The 17,461-nt window shown below is 43.0% G+C and overlaps 1 protein-coding gene across 1 annotated transcript; it reads left to right on the top strand.

Annotated features, from left to right (window-relative positions):
* Positions 1-3,619: 3,619 nt before the first annotated feature.
* On the top strand, positions 3,620-11,743 carry LOC309372501 (interferon-induced protein 44-like). The gene is made up of 8 exons (XM_081916135.1): positions 3,620-3,727; positions 4,883-5,382; positions 5,474-5,525; positions 7,402-7,597; positions 8,919-9,071; positions 9,869-10,040; positions 10,249-10,349; positions 11,147-11,743. Exons 2-8 carry the CDS (start codon positions 4,890-4,892, stop codon positions 11,357-11,359), a joined length of 1,380 nt encoding a protein of 459 aa, XP_081772261.1. The 5' UTR covers positions 3,620-3,727; positions 4,883-4,889; the 3' UTR covers positions 11,360-11,743.
* Positions 11,744-17,461: the final 5,718 nt, after the last annotated feature.

Here is a 17,461-nt window from a genome sequence, read left to right on the forward strand (position 1 = left end):
TGCATGTCAGTACGCCTTTCAACCGATGTCAGCGACTGGGCTCAATAACTGGTTCTGCCCCACTGAGCTAGGCGACTGGAGCACTTTCACAGACCTTCCAATGCTGGAAAGCAGGTCTCAGTGCACTGGACTCACAACTGTGCATTGTGAGCCCCAGACTCAGCAAAGTATAAATAACGTGGAAGCTAGCTGTGAAGCATAACTTCTTTTATTTCTAATAGCTACTACAAACTAACGAACTGGCTTGCGTGAGTGTTACATCTCCCACTCAGCCATCTAGTCACTACATAGATAAGACTCTCTCCACACCCAGGCAGTCAGGAGTGGAAGAGTAGAAGAGCAGTTTCCTCCCCCTCCTTTCTCAAAACATCAGATCAGGAGATTCTTGCAATGGGAGGGGGTGAAAATATCAACAGTGCATTCACATCTTCTACTTAAAGGAACTCGTTTGGGGTACATGTTCCAGAGATGCCACCGTAGTCTTGGCTGGGCACAGGAATCTGGCTGGCATAACCCATGGTCAAAGCAATTATTTAATGCTCCCCCCCCCTAATAGCGTTTGTAGTATTTTCTATCATGGTTGCTTGTTGGGAGCTCCTCTATCTTTTTAAGCTGATCAACGAGGAAATGGTATTTCATCTTTTTGGATGTTTACCATTAGCATCTGTTGGCATGTTCACAGTAGCAAAACCAAGTCACACTGAGAGCAAACTTGTGATATTATAAAGACCTGTGCAACTTGGGACCTAGATATATTTCCTCATATCAGCCAGGTCAAGTTCTCAGATTGCCCCAGGGGGCCACAGTAGGAATTGTGGCCAATGCATCAGAAGGAATGCATTTCCTCTATAATGGGTGATGCGGTATTTCCTGAACAGTAATTTACCCTGCTGAAATACCTGGTGTTCTGAAATACCTGGTGTTAGTCAAATGTAACATACAGTGGTACCTTGGTTCTCAAACTTGATGCGTTCTGGGAGTTTGTTCGACTCCCAAAACTGCACAAAAACCAAGGCATGGCTTCAGATTGGCTGCAGGAGCTTCCTGCACTCAAGCAGAAACTGTCAGACGTTCAGCTTCTGAAAAACATTTGCAAACCAGAACACTTCCAGGTCTGCGGCTTCCGGGAGCCAATTTGTTTGGGAGCCAAGTGGTTTGAGAACCAAGGTACCACTGTATTTTGATCATACTTTAGGAGGAAAACAGACCTGAAATCTGATCAAAAATATTTTTGAAAACATTATTTTTATATGTGTGATTTCTTCTGTTATAAAATGTTCATTTCAATTAGACGTCAAGTCTGTTATTAGTATTTGTCTGGCTTCAGGGTTTTGTTTTTAAATGTTGACCAGGTTTGCCCTCTAGTGGAGAACAATACAGACAATTTAAGAAAGATAAGGCACTCTTCTGAATCATATTGAATTTAGTGGCTTGATGTTGAAATAATGAGATGGCCTTGTGGAAGAGAAGGGATTTCCTACAGCCCTTTGCTATGTATAGTCTTCAGCTCCTGAGAGTTTAGCCTGTGCCCTGTGCCTTACTGCAGGAAGCGTTTTTATTCTTTAATCCTAGCGAGAACACAATTCCAGCTGTGACTTTGTGACTCGGGATGTGGGTGGCGCTGTGGTCTAAACCACTGAACCTCTTGGGCTTGCCGATTGGAATATTGGAATCTGCGCAACGAAGTGAGCTCCCATTGCTCTGCCCCACCTCCTGCCAACCTAGCATTGCGAATTGTGAAAGCACACCAGTGCAAGTAGATAAATAGGTACCGCTGCAAAAGGAAGGTAAACGAGGTTTCCGTGTGCTCTGTCTCTGAAAGCAAGACCCCCATAGACGTAACCATCCAGGGATGTGCTCTGTCTCTGAAAGCAAGATGAGTGCCACACTCCCATAGTTGCACCCCCATAGACATAACCATCCAGGGGTCCTTTACCTTTTACTTTTTTATTTTTTGACTACATTAATGAGCAGTGCTATTTTTATAGAAAAAGAGGTGCTGGAATTCACCATGAACAACTCCCTTGTTCTCTTAAAATGGCAATGGAGCCCACCTGAGAGATGCCAGAACTGAGTTCTGGTTAAAAAAAAAGCAAGCCCTGCTAACGAAGAGAAGTAAGTCACTCTGGCCTGTTGTAAGTAAGGTTTGAGGATATATGGTACACATCTATTTGCTCATTGGGATGAATGACTCCTTCATTCCCTAAAGGAACACTAATGCAAGACTGGCCTGGTTGCAGTCAGGCCAGAAATCAAACACCTGCAGGGAGCTTGTTACTATTGCACAGAAGACTAGTTTCTACATTCCACCCCTATCCTAAATCCATGCAAGCAAGAGACATTATTAGGGTTCAGAGACAAATGTCACTCTTCCCACTCGCATTCACACACACCAGCCTCATTTTCCGGTACTGGTACTTCAAGCATTGCAACCTCTAGGCCATGTTCAGCAGTAAGTAAGGTTTGAGGATATATGGTATGCGTGTTCAGACCCAGAGACCTCCCCCCCTAAATAAAAACCTATTTGACTCAAATTTTAGTTTGGGTTTTTGGCAGAATTTAGGCCACAACTTTATTGATTACAGAAAGTGAGTGGTTGCACAGGCTCTGGTTCGAATAACTCCCTGCACTCTTGCAGGTAGTGCTGAGCCGGAGCTCTATCAAGGGTGAACACCTGAGGTAGGCGGAAAGCCCGGGAACGGACTATGTCCACTCCCCAGATGCCCTCCTGGACTCAGGCACGGGCACAACCCCCTCTCAGGGGTTGACTAAACCAAGTTGAGTCCCTGGATTACTTTAACAGAATATCCTTTACACAGGGATGGCAAGACTGTTCCCCCATCCCTATCACCTGAACCAGTGCCTATCCACAACCTTACAAGTTCGCCTACGTGGCAGGCGAAACCCAAGTGGCAACAGCCAATCAGTCAAGTGGGGGAAATTCCTGCCATACCTGTGTCCCAAAGACAGACGACACATGATGGCATAGCAAGGTCAATCGCAAAATGCCCTAAATATAGGGAGAGGTGGGCAGGTGCTCCGATGCACAAGCCAAAAGAGGAAGCTCTGGGTCACATGCATAGGTATTTATAGGTCCCTCGATCCATTTAGACAGTACCCTATTGGCCAGATTAAACCCAGCAATGAGGGACCTACCAGTTGGGTGTTATAGCTGACCAATGTGCCTACCCACAACCAGAGGGCCAGTCTCCAGGTCTCACCACAACACGTGCCCTCCTTGAGGGAGGACATGCTCTCTTGCACAAGGTAAAGGAAAGCAGACTCTTCCCTCCATTAGCCAGGCCCTCTATCAGCCAAGAGCAGCCATTCATCCCCACCCAGTTGCAGGATCTCCGCAGCCTGGATTCAGGGATGTGAGCCATTTGCTCTTGCACAAGCTAAGACCCACTGCACCCCTCCCCATATGCTACCAGTCATTTCAGCTTTATGTAGGATTCTGTCTTACTGTCAGGTATCTTGCAAGAAATTTCTATTCTAGTTCTACCTTCCTCCCTAAGAGCATTTCCCCCTACATAGTCACGGACTCCAGGAAACCTGAGAACACGTGGTTCTGCTTCCTGAGCCCCTCTGCACTTTCACTTTCGTTTCTCCCTTGCAGACACGAGCTGCTTCTCGGAGGGAGGAGGCTTGTTTGCAAACGCTCCCGGGCTTCCAATCTGAAGTAAAACAGAGCTCTGGACACAGGAAAAAAAACACGCCAAAGCAGGTAAGATCATGACATGATGATATTTTCCTGCCACATGCAGCTATTAAAATAGAATGGGGACCTGCCTGCTCCCTACTGCTTTTTGTGATCCAGCAGCTCATTGCTTTGCATGTATGTTTGCGAGAGATTTTCTGAATCTGATCCTTCAGTGAAAGGGAAGCTTTTGGGAGGGCACCGAAATTTGCTAACTTTATCTACAAGCGCCGTGTTAATCTCTTGGGTGGAGTCAGAAAGCCTCGGCTGGCATTGTCCCATGTGAAAAGAAAAATAGTATTCTTCACCATCTAGTGGTTCTTTTTGTTTTTCGACCGTTAGATGGGGGAAAGCTGCTTTATATTTGCAGATCATCACAAAAACCAAATGCTTATTTAACACAGCCTCCTCCCCATGCTTACTCAGGCATGTTCAATGGGGCCTAGCCCCCTAAGTAAGTACTGCAGCTGCAATTCACAGACCAGCAGCTGTGCAGGTTGAATCAAATGAGGCTCTTATTGTCAAAGCTTGTTCTCCAGCTTCTAGCATGTTTTGGGTGGGGCTGTAGGATTGAAGTCTTCTTAACATTTACCCTGTGGAGGTTTGAAAGAGAAATGTGGCATATGTGTTTGAAAGAGCCTCTCCTTCTCCCAGAGGGGAGGAGGTGTGATCAGGAGCCGTTCCTGCGCTTTGCATTGGGCATTACGGCCCCTGCTTGCCATCACTGCTGCCGCGCTGCGCTCCCAGGCAGCCTACCAATCAAGGGGAGTCTTTGGGGCGGAGTTTAGCCGCTCAAATGCAGCCGTGGCAGCTCCTGCCCCTCATTGCGCTGCCACATTTCAACGGATCACACACCCACCCTTCCCTTTAGTTCATCGCTTCATGCTTGACCTTGCTATGGACCAAGGTGGTTGGTCACCTTGGTTGCCCAAATTGCCTGGTAGGAATTTTTATCCAACTGGCAAATTGGCACCAGCCACTTGGTTTCTCGCCTACCTTGTAGCACATCGTCACAGTCCTGGCCTACATTGGCTGGAAGTGGGTTTCTGAATTTCAGACAGGGATATCGCCTAAACCTGTCTTGAGATGCTATAAATTGAACTTGGGACCTTCTGCTACCTAGGTTTGGCTGTTCCTAATTCCAGAAATATTTATATTCCTACTATATCTCATTTCTTTCAGATTAAAGATGGCCCAATCTCGATTGACCAAAACTGAGAGAAAGGCGCTGCTGCATATTTTGGGATGCCAACATCTAAGCCTTCTCTATAAAGCAAGTTTGCATACCTACAATGTCACGGCATTTCATAACAAATGCGACAATCAGGGCCCAACTGTAGTTGTGGGATACAATGCAAGTGGCTATATCTTTGGAGGCTTTACTGAACAGAGTTATGCTTCAACTGGGAGATACCTGTTTGATAACAATGCTTTCCTGTTTAGACTGAAAGGGAAAGAGCAGGAGCCCAGCATACTAAAATTCCCAGTCAAGAATGCTGTTGAGGCTGTCCTTGACAATGGTGGATATGGTCCTACCTTTGGAGCTAACACACTTGCATTCCTCTCACAAAGCAAGAATAGTGTTACCACAGATGCTAACACTAACAGTTACACACTCAATGCAGAAGACCTATATGGAAATGACCAAGTCCTTTTGGAATGTGAAGTATATCGAGTTGAAGGTGAGCTGAAACAATCATTTAAAAGTTATTTCATTTTTTGAAACCTGTTGATTTGCCCTCTTGCTGATATCAAATTTTATTTTCTCCTTAGGGCTGAGTAGCATTTTGGAAAATCCATGGCGGGAGATGACATGGACGGCTGAGTAGGTTACTGAATCAAGAAACACTCCCACTCCATTTCACCCTACCCCAGACAACATTTGGGCGAGCCAGGGGCATTGTTTCATTTATTTATTTAAGGCATTTATATACAATTTAATCCATATAATTTCCAAGTGGTTTCAAAGTTACCCCAGTTCAAGAGCACATTACAGCTGGGCTAAAGCACTTGACCAGTGAGGGCCAAGTGAGGGGTGTGGCTTGTGGAGAGTTCTGAGGGGTAAGATGGAGGCCTGGAAGACCACATTTGGCCTCTTCACCTGAGTTTCCCAACCCCTGCTTCTAACAGGTGTTACTTTCTTATCTTTTCCTCCCTTGGCTAGCCATCCTCTCAGGTACACGATCTAAACAACTGAGTCTCTTGTGCTTGCTGTTCGTAAGGTCAGCAGTTCGAATCTGTGTGATGGGGTGATCTTCTGTTGCTTTGTCCCAGCTCCTGCCAACCTAGCATTTTGAAAGCATAACAGCATGAGCAGATAAATAGGTACCATTGCAGTTGGAAGATAAATGGCGTTTCTGTTCACTCTGGCACTCGTCATGGTATCCTGTGCACCAGAAACTGGCCATGTGACCTAGAAAAAACCTCTGTGGACAGATGCTGGCTCCCTTGGCCTGAAAGCAGAGATGAGTGCTGCTCCCCATAGTCGAATTCAACTGGACTTAACCATCCAGGGGTCCTTTACCTTTGCCTTACCATCTCAGGATGACCTCCAGTTGTGTTTTTGGAACACGCCCCCCTTCAGTCCAAAAGAAGAGTTATAGGGCAGCCTTATAGTCAGTGTAGAAGGAAATCCCGTTCCATTCATTGCGGATATAGAACAGCATCCTTAACCCTTGCACATCGTTTATTTTAACGGTATCACTATGCTGCTGGGGTCCGGCAGGCCCCTTTCAAAAGTCTGTGCTAGAAATAAAATTAATGATTGATTTCAAAATGACTCCATTTTAACATCAAAATAAAATTTATTGATATTGCAAAACCACAACCCAATATGAAATGCATCGGCGGTGCATTGGAGTCTACCGTGCTAATCTAAATTCATCTGTGGGCTATCAGGGAGCACTGGGGAATAAACAGAAGCATGCACCGTGCTACAGTATTTGAGGCTACAGCTTTACCTGTCGTGACCTTGGCCTCAGATAACGTCAGATGACGGGAAGGTGGGTGTAACTTGGACCTAACGGCCTGGCAGGTCATGGTGGTAAACAGCAGAAATTAGTCTCCAAAGAGAAATTCTTTTGGAGGTGGTATTTAAGCAATTTCTCAACAGCTGTGTCTGAAATGTGGCCAGTTTAGGTCACTAAACATGTAGGTACTCTGTGCTAAATTTCAGAAGGTTTGTACACGTTATCTTCATTTGATTTACAATTACAGTGGTGCCTTGCAAGACGAAAAGAATCCGTTCCGCGATTCTCTTCGTCTAGCGGTTTTTTCGTCTAGCGAAGCAAGCCCATTGACAGCTTAGCGGATTAGCGCTACAGCTGTCAAGCGGCTTCCAGCGATCAGCTGTTAAGCGGCTTATCAGCGGAACAGCTGATAAGCAGCTTAGCGGCTTAGGAAAAGGGCAAAAAAAGCGAAAGAAACCCGTGGGGGGACGCAAGATTTTTTTCGTCTTGCGAAGCAACCCCATAGGGGAATTCGTTTTACGAAGCGCCTCCAAAACGGAAAACCCTTTCGTCTAGCGGGTTTTTCGTCTTGCGAGGCGTTCGTCTTGCGGGGCACCACTGTAAACCCACAGGCTTCAACATAATAGAGTGTTGCTTTGCTTATCAACTTTAACACTGTTACAATCCAGGATATATGTAGATATGATTAAGCTAATATGGTTAATAGACAGATGTATTTTGCTACCTTGGCAGGAAAAGGGAAGCGCTGATGAAAGAAATAAGAACTTTCAAGCCTTGCTTGAGTGCTGTGCCCCAGTGTCGGGTTCTGCTCGTTGGGCCAGTTGGAGCAGGGAAGTCCAGTTTCTTCAACTCTGTGAATTCAACTTTCCGAGGCTACGTGTCAAGTCAAGCTGCAGCAGGATCAGATTCCACAAGTCTGACAAAGCAGGTAGCTCTGCACTGCTAAAGCAAAAGTTAAAATGCATTCAGTATTTTTCAATCAATGTTTCAAATGCATGTTTCAAAATACATTGTTTATCCTAACTATAACGAATGTCCATTTTGAAAGGAGAATTCATGCCCCCCAAGCCTTTTAAATCTGCAGACCTGTAGATAAGGGTTATTGAATGGAAATAACTTCATTCTTTCAATTGTGGCTGCGTTTTGAAACAAACCATTTGTCATTAGACGTAACTGCTGAGATGGTAAAATTTGTACATGATGCATTATTCAGAGGTGATATCCTAAGCTGGCAGTCTAGAGCTCCAAAAAGGATAACGTGGTACCTCGGGTTACAAACACCTTGAGTTACAAACACTTTCTGCTAACCCGGAAGTAGTACCTTGGGTTACAAACTTTACCTCAGGATGAGAATGGAAATTGTTCAGCGACAGCAGGAAGCCCCATTAGCAAAAGCACACCTCAGGTTAAGAATGGTTTTGGGTTAAGAATGGGCCTCAGGAACGTATTAAGTACATAACCCGAGGTACCACTGTATTTCCAAACATGTTGGCCAATAACTAATGGCAACAAAATGATACATGAGATTCAATATATACTTCAACTAGGGTTCCAAGACTACAACTCCCATTAGCCCTTGCCAGGAGACCATTTGAAAACCATAGAAAGCACAAAAAGCACAACCATAGAAAGAACCATAGAAAGCACAAAACACCTTGTTCTCCCCCTTCCTTTCCTGGCTGTTGTAAGGGTTTTCAAGCTGCAAAGAAAACATTCAGATACCTTCAAAGAGCCAAGCCCAGTCCTTTTGGCAGCTGACTGATTGTAACCCATAAGCATATGTCGGCACAGAAGCGCCTCTTGATTAATGCCAATTGTCCAAATTAAAGTGGAACCAAATAATGCTGGAGATGGAGGCTCGTTTATGGCAGGGACACACACCCAGATACGGGCTTGCTTGGCACAGCAGGATGCGGTGAGCTCCCCAGATACCACTGGAGAACATTGCCACAACTTTTGGCACATAAATCCTGGCTTTCCTCTGCCTGAACCTCTTTGCTGCCCATGGAGGGCAGCAAAAAGCTACTGCCATTGACTTGTGACATGGCCAGAAACCCATACTTAACTTGCCTTTCTAACCTGTTTCTTGTGTAATGGAACTTCTGTGGTTTTATACAGAGCCACAAAAATTACAGTTGATTAGTATATATACTAGTAGGTGAAATTTGTCATTTACATATGTAAAATAGAAAGGAAAGCAGATAGGAATAGATTTCAATATGGTGTTATTTGCATTTTTTTAAAAATAGTATAGGACTTATCATCTTAAAAGCGGAAGCGGTAGAACCCCACTCCCAATCATCTTCTGTGATACCATGGGACTTGAAGCTCAACCCAATGCTGGTCTGGACCTTGAGGACGTGCGCAGCATATTGGAGGGCCATATTCCTGATCGGTACTCGGTAAGATGCATCCTCTATTGTTCATTTTAGATGGAGAGATTATCATTTAGGAACCTCTGCTTTTCATTTCTAATTTACTTCCATAATGCAAACATCACACTTCCTGTGGTCCACCATTATAACCCCAGCAAGCACAGATTTATTTTCCCAAGTGGTTTGCCAGGCTAAGGACTGATTTACATCTACAAATCCATGACATGGCTTGGAAACACAGTTGCTAGAAGACTGCTCCTTGGGGAAAGCTGATCATGTGATTTGGCTCATCATGGAGCCATGGTAGTTTCAGCCCATGCCATCAAAACTCATCTTCTTCAGCGTAAAAAAAATTTTGAAACCATTTGGGAAATAGCTCACAGATCAGCTTATCGTGCTGGGCAGCCTGAACAAGGTTGGGTTTTTAGTTTCCACCTGCAATTGATTGGGGAATCAGTGGAAGAAGAGGAAATGTGGAAAAGCCCTTGGAGGAGAATTTGGGAAATTGCTTGTTGTAATGGTATCCTCAGTACTAGGTTCAGAATACCAGAGTACTAATTCAGTTTCTACACCCTCACCACACTGGGTAAAAATGCTTTTCAAAATGGGGCGGCAACTGACTACATGTCATTTTCGGTGTACCTGTATGCACAAATGGTCACTTTTACATATCAAAGATGGCTGCTCCATGAGCACTACGTGGGGGCTGTCATCTTTTTGTATGTAGTTTCTTCCATTGCTATGTCTCTCACACAACCCTATAGGAATTTGATTCCGTTGCAGCTATCCTATATTTTTTCTTCTATTACCCTTTTCCTTTTCAGTTCAATCCATCCTGTGTTATGAGCCCTAATATGCCAAACTATATCAAATGCCCCTCTCCAAAAGACCGGATTCATTGTGTTGCATTCATTATCGATGGGTCCAAGGTTGAGATCCTCCCTGAGAAGCTGGAAGAAAAACTGAAAGACATCCGTCGAAAAGCGAACAGTTCTGGTCAGTCTTTTTAATTTATTTTACATTTATGTTTTGATCAACCTCAATGTAGTTGCTATCTTATTTCATATTTTTAAAAATGGCTTCAAATAGTTCTTTGCTCATTGCTAAAAAAAATCACAATAATAATTGTGGTGGCTATTCCCAATTCAGAAGGAAAAAACAAATATTTATTGTACTCCTTTTTTATAAGCTAATCTTCTTACAGGTGTTCCACAGCTTGTTATTCTAACTAAAGTGGATGAGATTTGTCCTATTGTTGAAGAAGATACATCATACGTATACAAAAGCATGGCTGTTCAGAAGCAGGTAAACTGTTAAATTAAAAACTTTTTCTTTCCTTGTTTTGCTTCTTGGGTTTTTTTTTATATCCTCTACTCTGGGCTAATGAGAATATACACTTGAAGGTAATGGCTGGCTGATAAATGTCCCTGGACTCAGCTACACAGATGCAAATAAAACATTTTAAAAGGTTTGTGAAATGTAATGTGCCAAAGTGACACTAGCTGGCGACAGTGCGGTATATTTTTCAAAACATTTTTTAAAAAAGCATTTTCACAGCGTTTTTAAATATGTGTGTAGATTCCTTCCCTGTGTGAGAAGCAGGAAAGGGAAGAGGTCCCAGGCTGAGAGGCTGGGAAGGTCCATCCCTTTCTGTGTGAGATAAGGTTTAAGAGCTACCTTTGCATTTTTCTTTCTCTTTCTGTTTAGATTAGTTTGCTTTTTATTGCATTGTATTATGAAAAACTGTCATAACATCTTTGCGCTCTAGATGTGCAAAGCAGGGCTGTTGAGGTTTGTAATTTGGAGAGCGTGTGGCCTGAGGAAAATCCTAAGGGTCACAATGAGGCTCACCCTGGTCTAGGTTATTAAAGGTCACAGGGCATTAAACCAACACTTTTAAGTTGGACCTGGAAATGGACTGGACCTTATTTCTTGTAAGTGGCTGTGAATTTTTTTTTTGTTTGGGGTCAGTGTACAAATACGGGGCATAAAAATGCAATTAATTAATATGGTCAGTAGTGGCCTTGTGTCAGCTGGTGGAACCAAAGGGGCATAAAAACAGTGTTCCCTTGGTAACAAATCACATTTTAATTCCTTTACAGATGCGGCTAATAGAAGCAAAACTTGGCATCCCTCTGTCTCATATAGTTCCTGTTAAAAATTATTCCTCAGAGCTGGAACTGAGGAATGATGTTGATATCCTGATACTTATGGCAGTGAGGCAGATGCTTCGTTTAGCTGAAGACTACTTTGACGACTTTGATGATGAACCTTCGGTTGATCGTTCCACAAAGGATTGTTACGCTGAGCCTTAATATATAGGACTGAATTGCTGCCTTCATGTGCATTTACATCTGCTACTTAAAGGAACATGTTTGGGGTACATGTTCCAGAGATGCCACCATAGTAAACATGTAAAGTTATAAAGACTTGCGTGACTTGGGACTTAGATATCTTTCCCCATATCAGCCATCTCAAGTTCTCAGATTGGCTGAGGGGGCCACTGTAGGAATTGTTGCCAATGCATCAGAAGGCATGCATTTCCTCTGTAACTGGGGTGAGGGGGGTATTTCCTGAACAATGATTTACCCTGCCGAAATAACCCGGTGTTAGTCAAATGTAAGATAATTTGATCCTAACTTACTTAGGAGGAAAACGTAGACTTGAAATCTGAACAAAAGATATTTCTGCAAATGTTATTTTTTTTGTGTGTTTTTTTTTCTGTTATAAAATGTTCATTACAATTAGAGGCGAAGTCTGTTATTAGTATTTGTCTTGCTTCAGGGTCTTGTTTTTAAATGCTGATCAAGTTTGCCCTCTAGTGGAGAACAATACAGACAATTTAAGAAAGATAAGGTGCTCTTCTGAATCATATTGAATTTAGTGGCTTGATGCTGAAATAATGAGACGGCCTTGTGGAAAAGAGGGGATTTCCTACAGCCCTTTGCTATGTGTAGTCTTCAGCTCCTGAGAGTTTAGCCTGTGCCTTGTGCCTTACTGCAGGAAGTGTTTTTATTCTTTATTCCTAGTGAGAACACCATTCCACCTGTGACTTTGTGACTTGGTATCTGGGTGGCGCTGTGGTCTAAACCACTGAACCTCTTGGGCTTGCTGATAGGAATATTGGCAGTTCGAATCTGCGCAACAAAGTGAGCTCCCATTGCTCTGCCCCAGCTCCTGCTAACCTAGCATTGCGAAAGCACACCAGTGCAAGTAGATAAATAGGTACTGCTGTGAAAGAAAGGTAAAGGGGGTTTCTGTGCACTCTGGTTTCTGTCATGGAGTTCCCATTCCATTAGAAGTTGTTTAGTCATGCTGGCCACATGACCCAGAAAGCTGTCTCTGGACAAACGCCGGCTCCCTTGGCCTGAACAAGAGGAGTGCCACAACCCCATAGACTTAACCATCCAGGGATCTTCTTTGTCCACAAATGTCTCTCTACCATGAGTGTCCACTTGTTAGGGCTTTAGTCCTGTTTTAAGGTACAAACAGGACATGAAAGCAAAAGCTTCTCCCCACTGCTACTCCCCAGGAATTGTTGTTCAGGAGCAATTACACTGTCTCTAAACGTGGGTGCTTTATATAGCCACAAGTCTAACAGCTATAGATAGACTTGTGCACAGTAAAAAGAGGGGTTCAGACAATGTAATTTTTCTTACAGGTTCTGCTCCATAAACCCTACATTTGCTGTGGATAAAATGAGTAATGATTGCAGTAATGGATAGAAACATGATTCAGAACAACAAATGCTACCCCCCACCAACAGCTCCTCAGGTTCTGATTTGTCCTTGAAAGAGATAGTCATAATAGCCTCTAGTACTATTTCTTCACAAGGGAGTTTACCAGAAATCCTGCCTGGAACTTCTTACCTCTTTGGGAAATGAGATCCTTGAACAAAAAACGCTTTTTGAAATGTATAGAAAATTCTAAACCTGCTTGCTTTTAATGTGGGAATCACAAACGCTTCGGATAGGTTTCAAGAAAATTGTGCCCTTAACCCTGCTAGGAATGGTGGTGATATATATTTCTAGTTATCCTATAACCAAAACAAGATGGGCCTAGAGAGTGCCTGCTTACTTACAGACATAATGGGAAATTGGTGCTTGCAAATCTTCAGCATTTATAATGCCATGCTTCTGAATTGAAAAGAGATGGGTGGGAATATGTGTTACATTCCCTCAAATGCTTTCAAACCTGGAAATCAACCAGCAAAACAGAACAGTGAGCCACTCTATAATAACCTAACAGAACCACTAGATGGCAGAAAGGGGTCATAATTTAGCATTTTTTAAAACTGCGGAGAAATACTTTTGAGTTGTAGTGCCTAACTTCTGCCGTGGCCCCAGTCTTCTATTTTATGGAAGGGTGTTTGGAAAAAGAATGGAAAAATGCTTGCTTGCTCCGTAAGTCAGAGATTCTGAGACATCCTAGTCAATTTCTTAGTTTTCACATTTGCATTCTAGATCTACTGTATTAGCCCAAATATAAACTCCACCTGAATATAAGCCACACCTTTAAAATTCAAGGGGAAGAAAAGAAAAAAGACACTACCCAAATATAAGCTGCTCCCTTAAAATGCCGCAGGCACTCACACCCGTTCCGTTTTACCGTGTGTCTGTTTCAGCAGCGATATCGTAAAAGCCAAGTTTTGTAAGGTTGTAAATTTAAGCCGCACTTTAACTTTTCACATCGGAATTTGGAAAAAAAACAAAAAAATTCCTTCCAGTAGCACCTTAAAGACCAACTAAGTTAGTTCTTGGGATGAGCTTTCGTGTGCATGCACACTAAAAAGTGAGGCTTATATTCAGGCCAATATGGTACCAAATGCCCTCTGGGCTAAAGCAGCTCTTCTGCTTTAGACAGCCCCTTAACAGGAGTTAACAGGCACATCCTTGGTTTTAAATGATATTTTTTTCTTCCGTCTTTTAGAAATGGGATGCAAACTCTCCAACAGAACTGTTTATTAGGCTGAAATTCTAGTTCAGGATTTAATAATAAAACTCACAAGGGGGGTTATATAAAGAATCTACAGGTATGCCTACAAATGTGTTTATTTTTGTACTCTTGACGGAAAGTGCTGTGTTTCATCCATTATTCCCTCTTTCCCTCTTATGGCAAATTTGGAAGCACAACAGGGCGATCCAACACTAAAGTTCTACATGCTCAGGTGAGTTCCTAGATTTGCAGGTGTATGTAAGTTTGTAAATTAAAAGTAAAAGCAATAAAAAATAATAATATCCAAACCACACAGTGAACTTGCAGGAGCCACAGAATACTGAAGGTAAAGAGAGAGAAGAAAATACCTGAGTAAATAACTTCTTTGTCTGGGTAAACATTGGCCTGGTTAGGAAAACAAAGTAGAGCAAACTCGAGAGAGTCCCAGTTCAGAGTTTTGGCTCCACTCAGCATAACATGGCAGTAAATTGTACCAGGGAGAAACGGATTGGCTGTGATCTCCGTTCTAGGAGGCTGCACATCCATGCAGTCTTGCTTAGCCATGGTTTAGTTCACTGCATTGTATGAACGAACCAACTGGAATAGCAAAGATGGCAATTCTAGCCATTGATGCTACCTTTCCTTTGCTGCTTTTTTTGTATGGTGGCACTGCTATAATCCTGATTTCTTTGCCACTTTCTGTGGTAGCAAACATTCCCATGCCTTTCCTCCACACTCCCAATTATTAACCGTGGGGAGGGGTAAGTACAAGTCCCCCCCTTTCTTTGATACATGGAAGAAAAAGGGACTCTTTCCCCGCCACCCGTTACTTTTGTGTCAGGCAGTTGTGGGGCAGAAGAAAAGAGAACAGGTGTCCTTTTTTGTTTCAGGCATCGGGGGAAAAGTTTTTTGTTCTTTCTCCAGCTTCTTCCTAGAATATTTTGTGGCAATGGAGAGTGAAGAGGAAGGAATTGTTCCCTTTCCCTTTCTCCTATGGGAAAGAAAGAATCTTCCCTTTCTTGCTATCTTGCTAAGGTGGTGATCAAGGTGAGGGGGGGGGGAAAGAATAGCTCCCCCCCTTTTCTTTCATATATCAGAAAGGGAAAGGGGGCATTTTCTTCTCCTGTGCTTATATTTCTCCTATATTGTCTTCTGGAAAGTGGGAAGGGAGGAAGCAACCATGGGAGCTTGGGGCAGTGGCGAAGTGGTTTGTGGGGTCCCCCGCAAAGCATTTCTATACAAGATCATCCTTCATCCAGTCTACGCCTGCTCCTAAGACTAATGTGAGTAGACTTTCTAGCCTAGGGCAAGAGTCCCATTGATGTATTTTCACAGAAACAACTATTATCAATATGGCCCAGCTGGAGTGCTGCAGTACTGATCCTGCTAACCATCACATCCAAAATAGCTTGTGAAAGGGAAAGAGATTGTGTGGTGGGGCCTACATTTGTTATTCAGCTTCCCCTTGCTATGAAATCAAAATAAAACCAACAATACAATATGCACAATATGTACCTCACAGTAACACTACAAAATCAGCATTTTATATGTACGTACTGTATGTACTGAAGACTGTGGAATATACATTTGAAGTCCCCCCACACCCAGTTTAGGCATAACTTTTTCAAACAGATCAAGAATAATTTCCAGTGACTTTTTAGTCTGAACACCTGCTATGTGCCTCAATGGAACCGATGCCTGTGTGTGGTATATTTGGGGAAAGGAGCACCTGTGTATTGACACTTCTAACATTAATATGGTTTTTAAGTTTTTGGGGAAGATGGATTTTCATCTGAGTTTATTCTTTTCTTCACCCAGTTCAAGGCACATTACTAGATTTCATTATGTTTGGATTTCACAGCCAGGAGCATCGGTGGGTCTCTCTTCTGTCTTTTGATAGATGCTCAGCCATCTCAGTATGGGGGCACTAATGAACGCGAATTGTCGTCCGCAGAATAGCCAATGCGCGCACACACAAAAATGAAAGAGGCTCTTTAAAAATGGAAATAATATGAAACTTGCCTAACCTCTGTCCTGAATGGAATAGAAGAAATAAAAGCCGGTCCCTCCACCTTTCACAAAAGCACCCCCCCATCCTTCACTCCCAGAGTTTTTGAAGCTGCTTTTGGAACAGAACTTTGCTTGACTATGAATGAATGGCTGCCACTCTCTGTGCTACCCAAGGTAAAACCAAACAGCTGCTGCATCACTTCTCTTTCTTCCCAGCATGCTCGCTTCACCTCTCTTTCGGAGCCGGTTGGCAGCTGCTGAGATCTCCAGGTTGCATTCATTCCTAGCGTACCAGCCCGGCCTTTGAATGAACCATCTCACTGGATAGCATTTCCCATTCGAGGTGGCAGGAGGGGAAGCAAAGAGTCAAACTCATGGCAGTCAAAGCCACAAGAAGGAGACGAGACAAGGATGCTGTTTTCACTGCTGCATTTCAGCGGCATTTGTATTGTGATGTCAAGGGTGGGGTGCATGTCACACTTCCTATTTAAATGACTACAGGACATATAAATTGAGTCTTGTCTTCCTTCCAGTCTGGTAGGATTCTGCTCGAGGCAATTTTAGAGCAGATGTAAAACAGAATGAAAATTCCACTTCAGGAGGGTGGTGGGAGAGATTTTGGGGAGACGAGAAGATTCAAAGCCGCTTTCAAAGGCTTGCTCTGAATATACTCCAGTAGGCTAGTTGAACATTATAGTTAACAGTTCCCTATTAAGTTGGAAAAAAGCAGTAACCGCATATGGCCTGAGAAATACATACAGAGCATGCCTGAAGGACAATTGTATACTATAAGTTCAACATGTCCTGGTGTGACTTGGGTGTTCTGAGAAGAATGGAAATGATCAGGGGAAGCTACAGTGATTAAAATGGTATTTTACTTCAGACTTCTCATCATATATGTCAAATGAGAGAGAAGGAACAAGAAGCTCAATATCATTCCTGCTCGCTCTATATTCTCACCACATTATAATCCATTCTAAGACTGTATCCCCCCACAGTTTGAGGGATAGAAAATGTGCAATGAGAATTAATGGGAAAAGCAAGGAGATGGAAGGTAAATATTTATGATGTCTGATAGGGCCATAAATATTTGTAATTTCCCATCGCAACACCTGACCCTGCTGGGTCATATATGTACGAGTGTATGATCACGCTTAACATACACCAATGCTCATGCTTATGCACACATACACAACATTATTTGAACATCTGATTTAAAGAAAATAAATTCTGGAGTCAATTTTAAATGCACAAAAGTTTACATGTAGAATGAAGAAGAAGAAGAAGAAGAAGAAGAAGAAGAAGAAGAAGAAGAAGAAGAAGAAGAAGAAGAAGAAGAAGAAGAAGAAGAGTGAGATAATGGTCAAGGCATTGTTGTAAACCTGGGAGAAAGACTGATTTTTTGGTATGGCATCTTGCAAATACATAAACAACTTGGTCCCCTAAATAGAAAGGATTGTCCTGTTTGCCCT

Source organism: Podarcis melisellensis (genome assembly GCF_964234715.1).
Source record: "Podarcis melisellensis genome assembly, chromosome: 6".
Classification (NCBI taxonomy): domain Eukaryota; kingdom Metazoa; phylum Chordata; class Lepidosauria; order Squamata; family Lacertidae; genus Podarcis; species Podarcis melisellensis.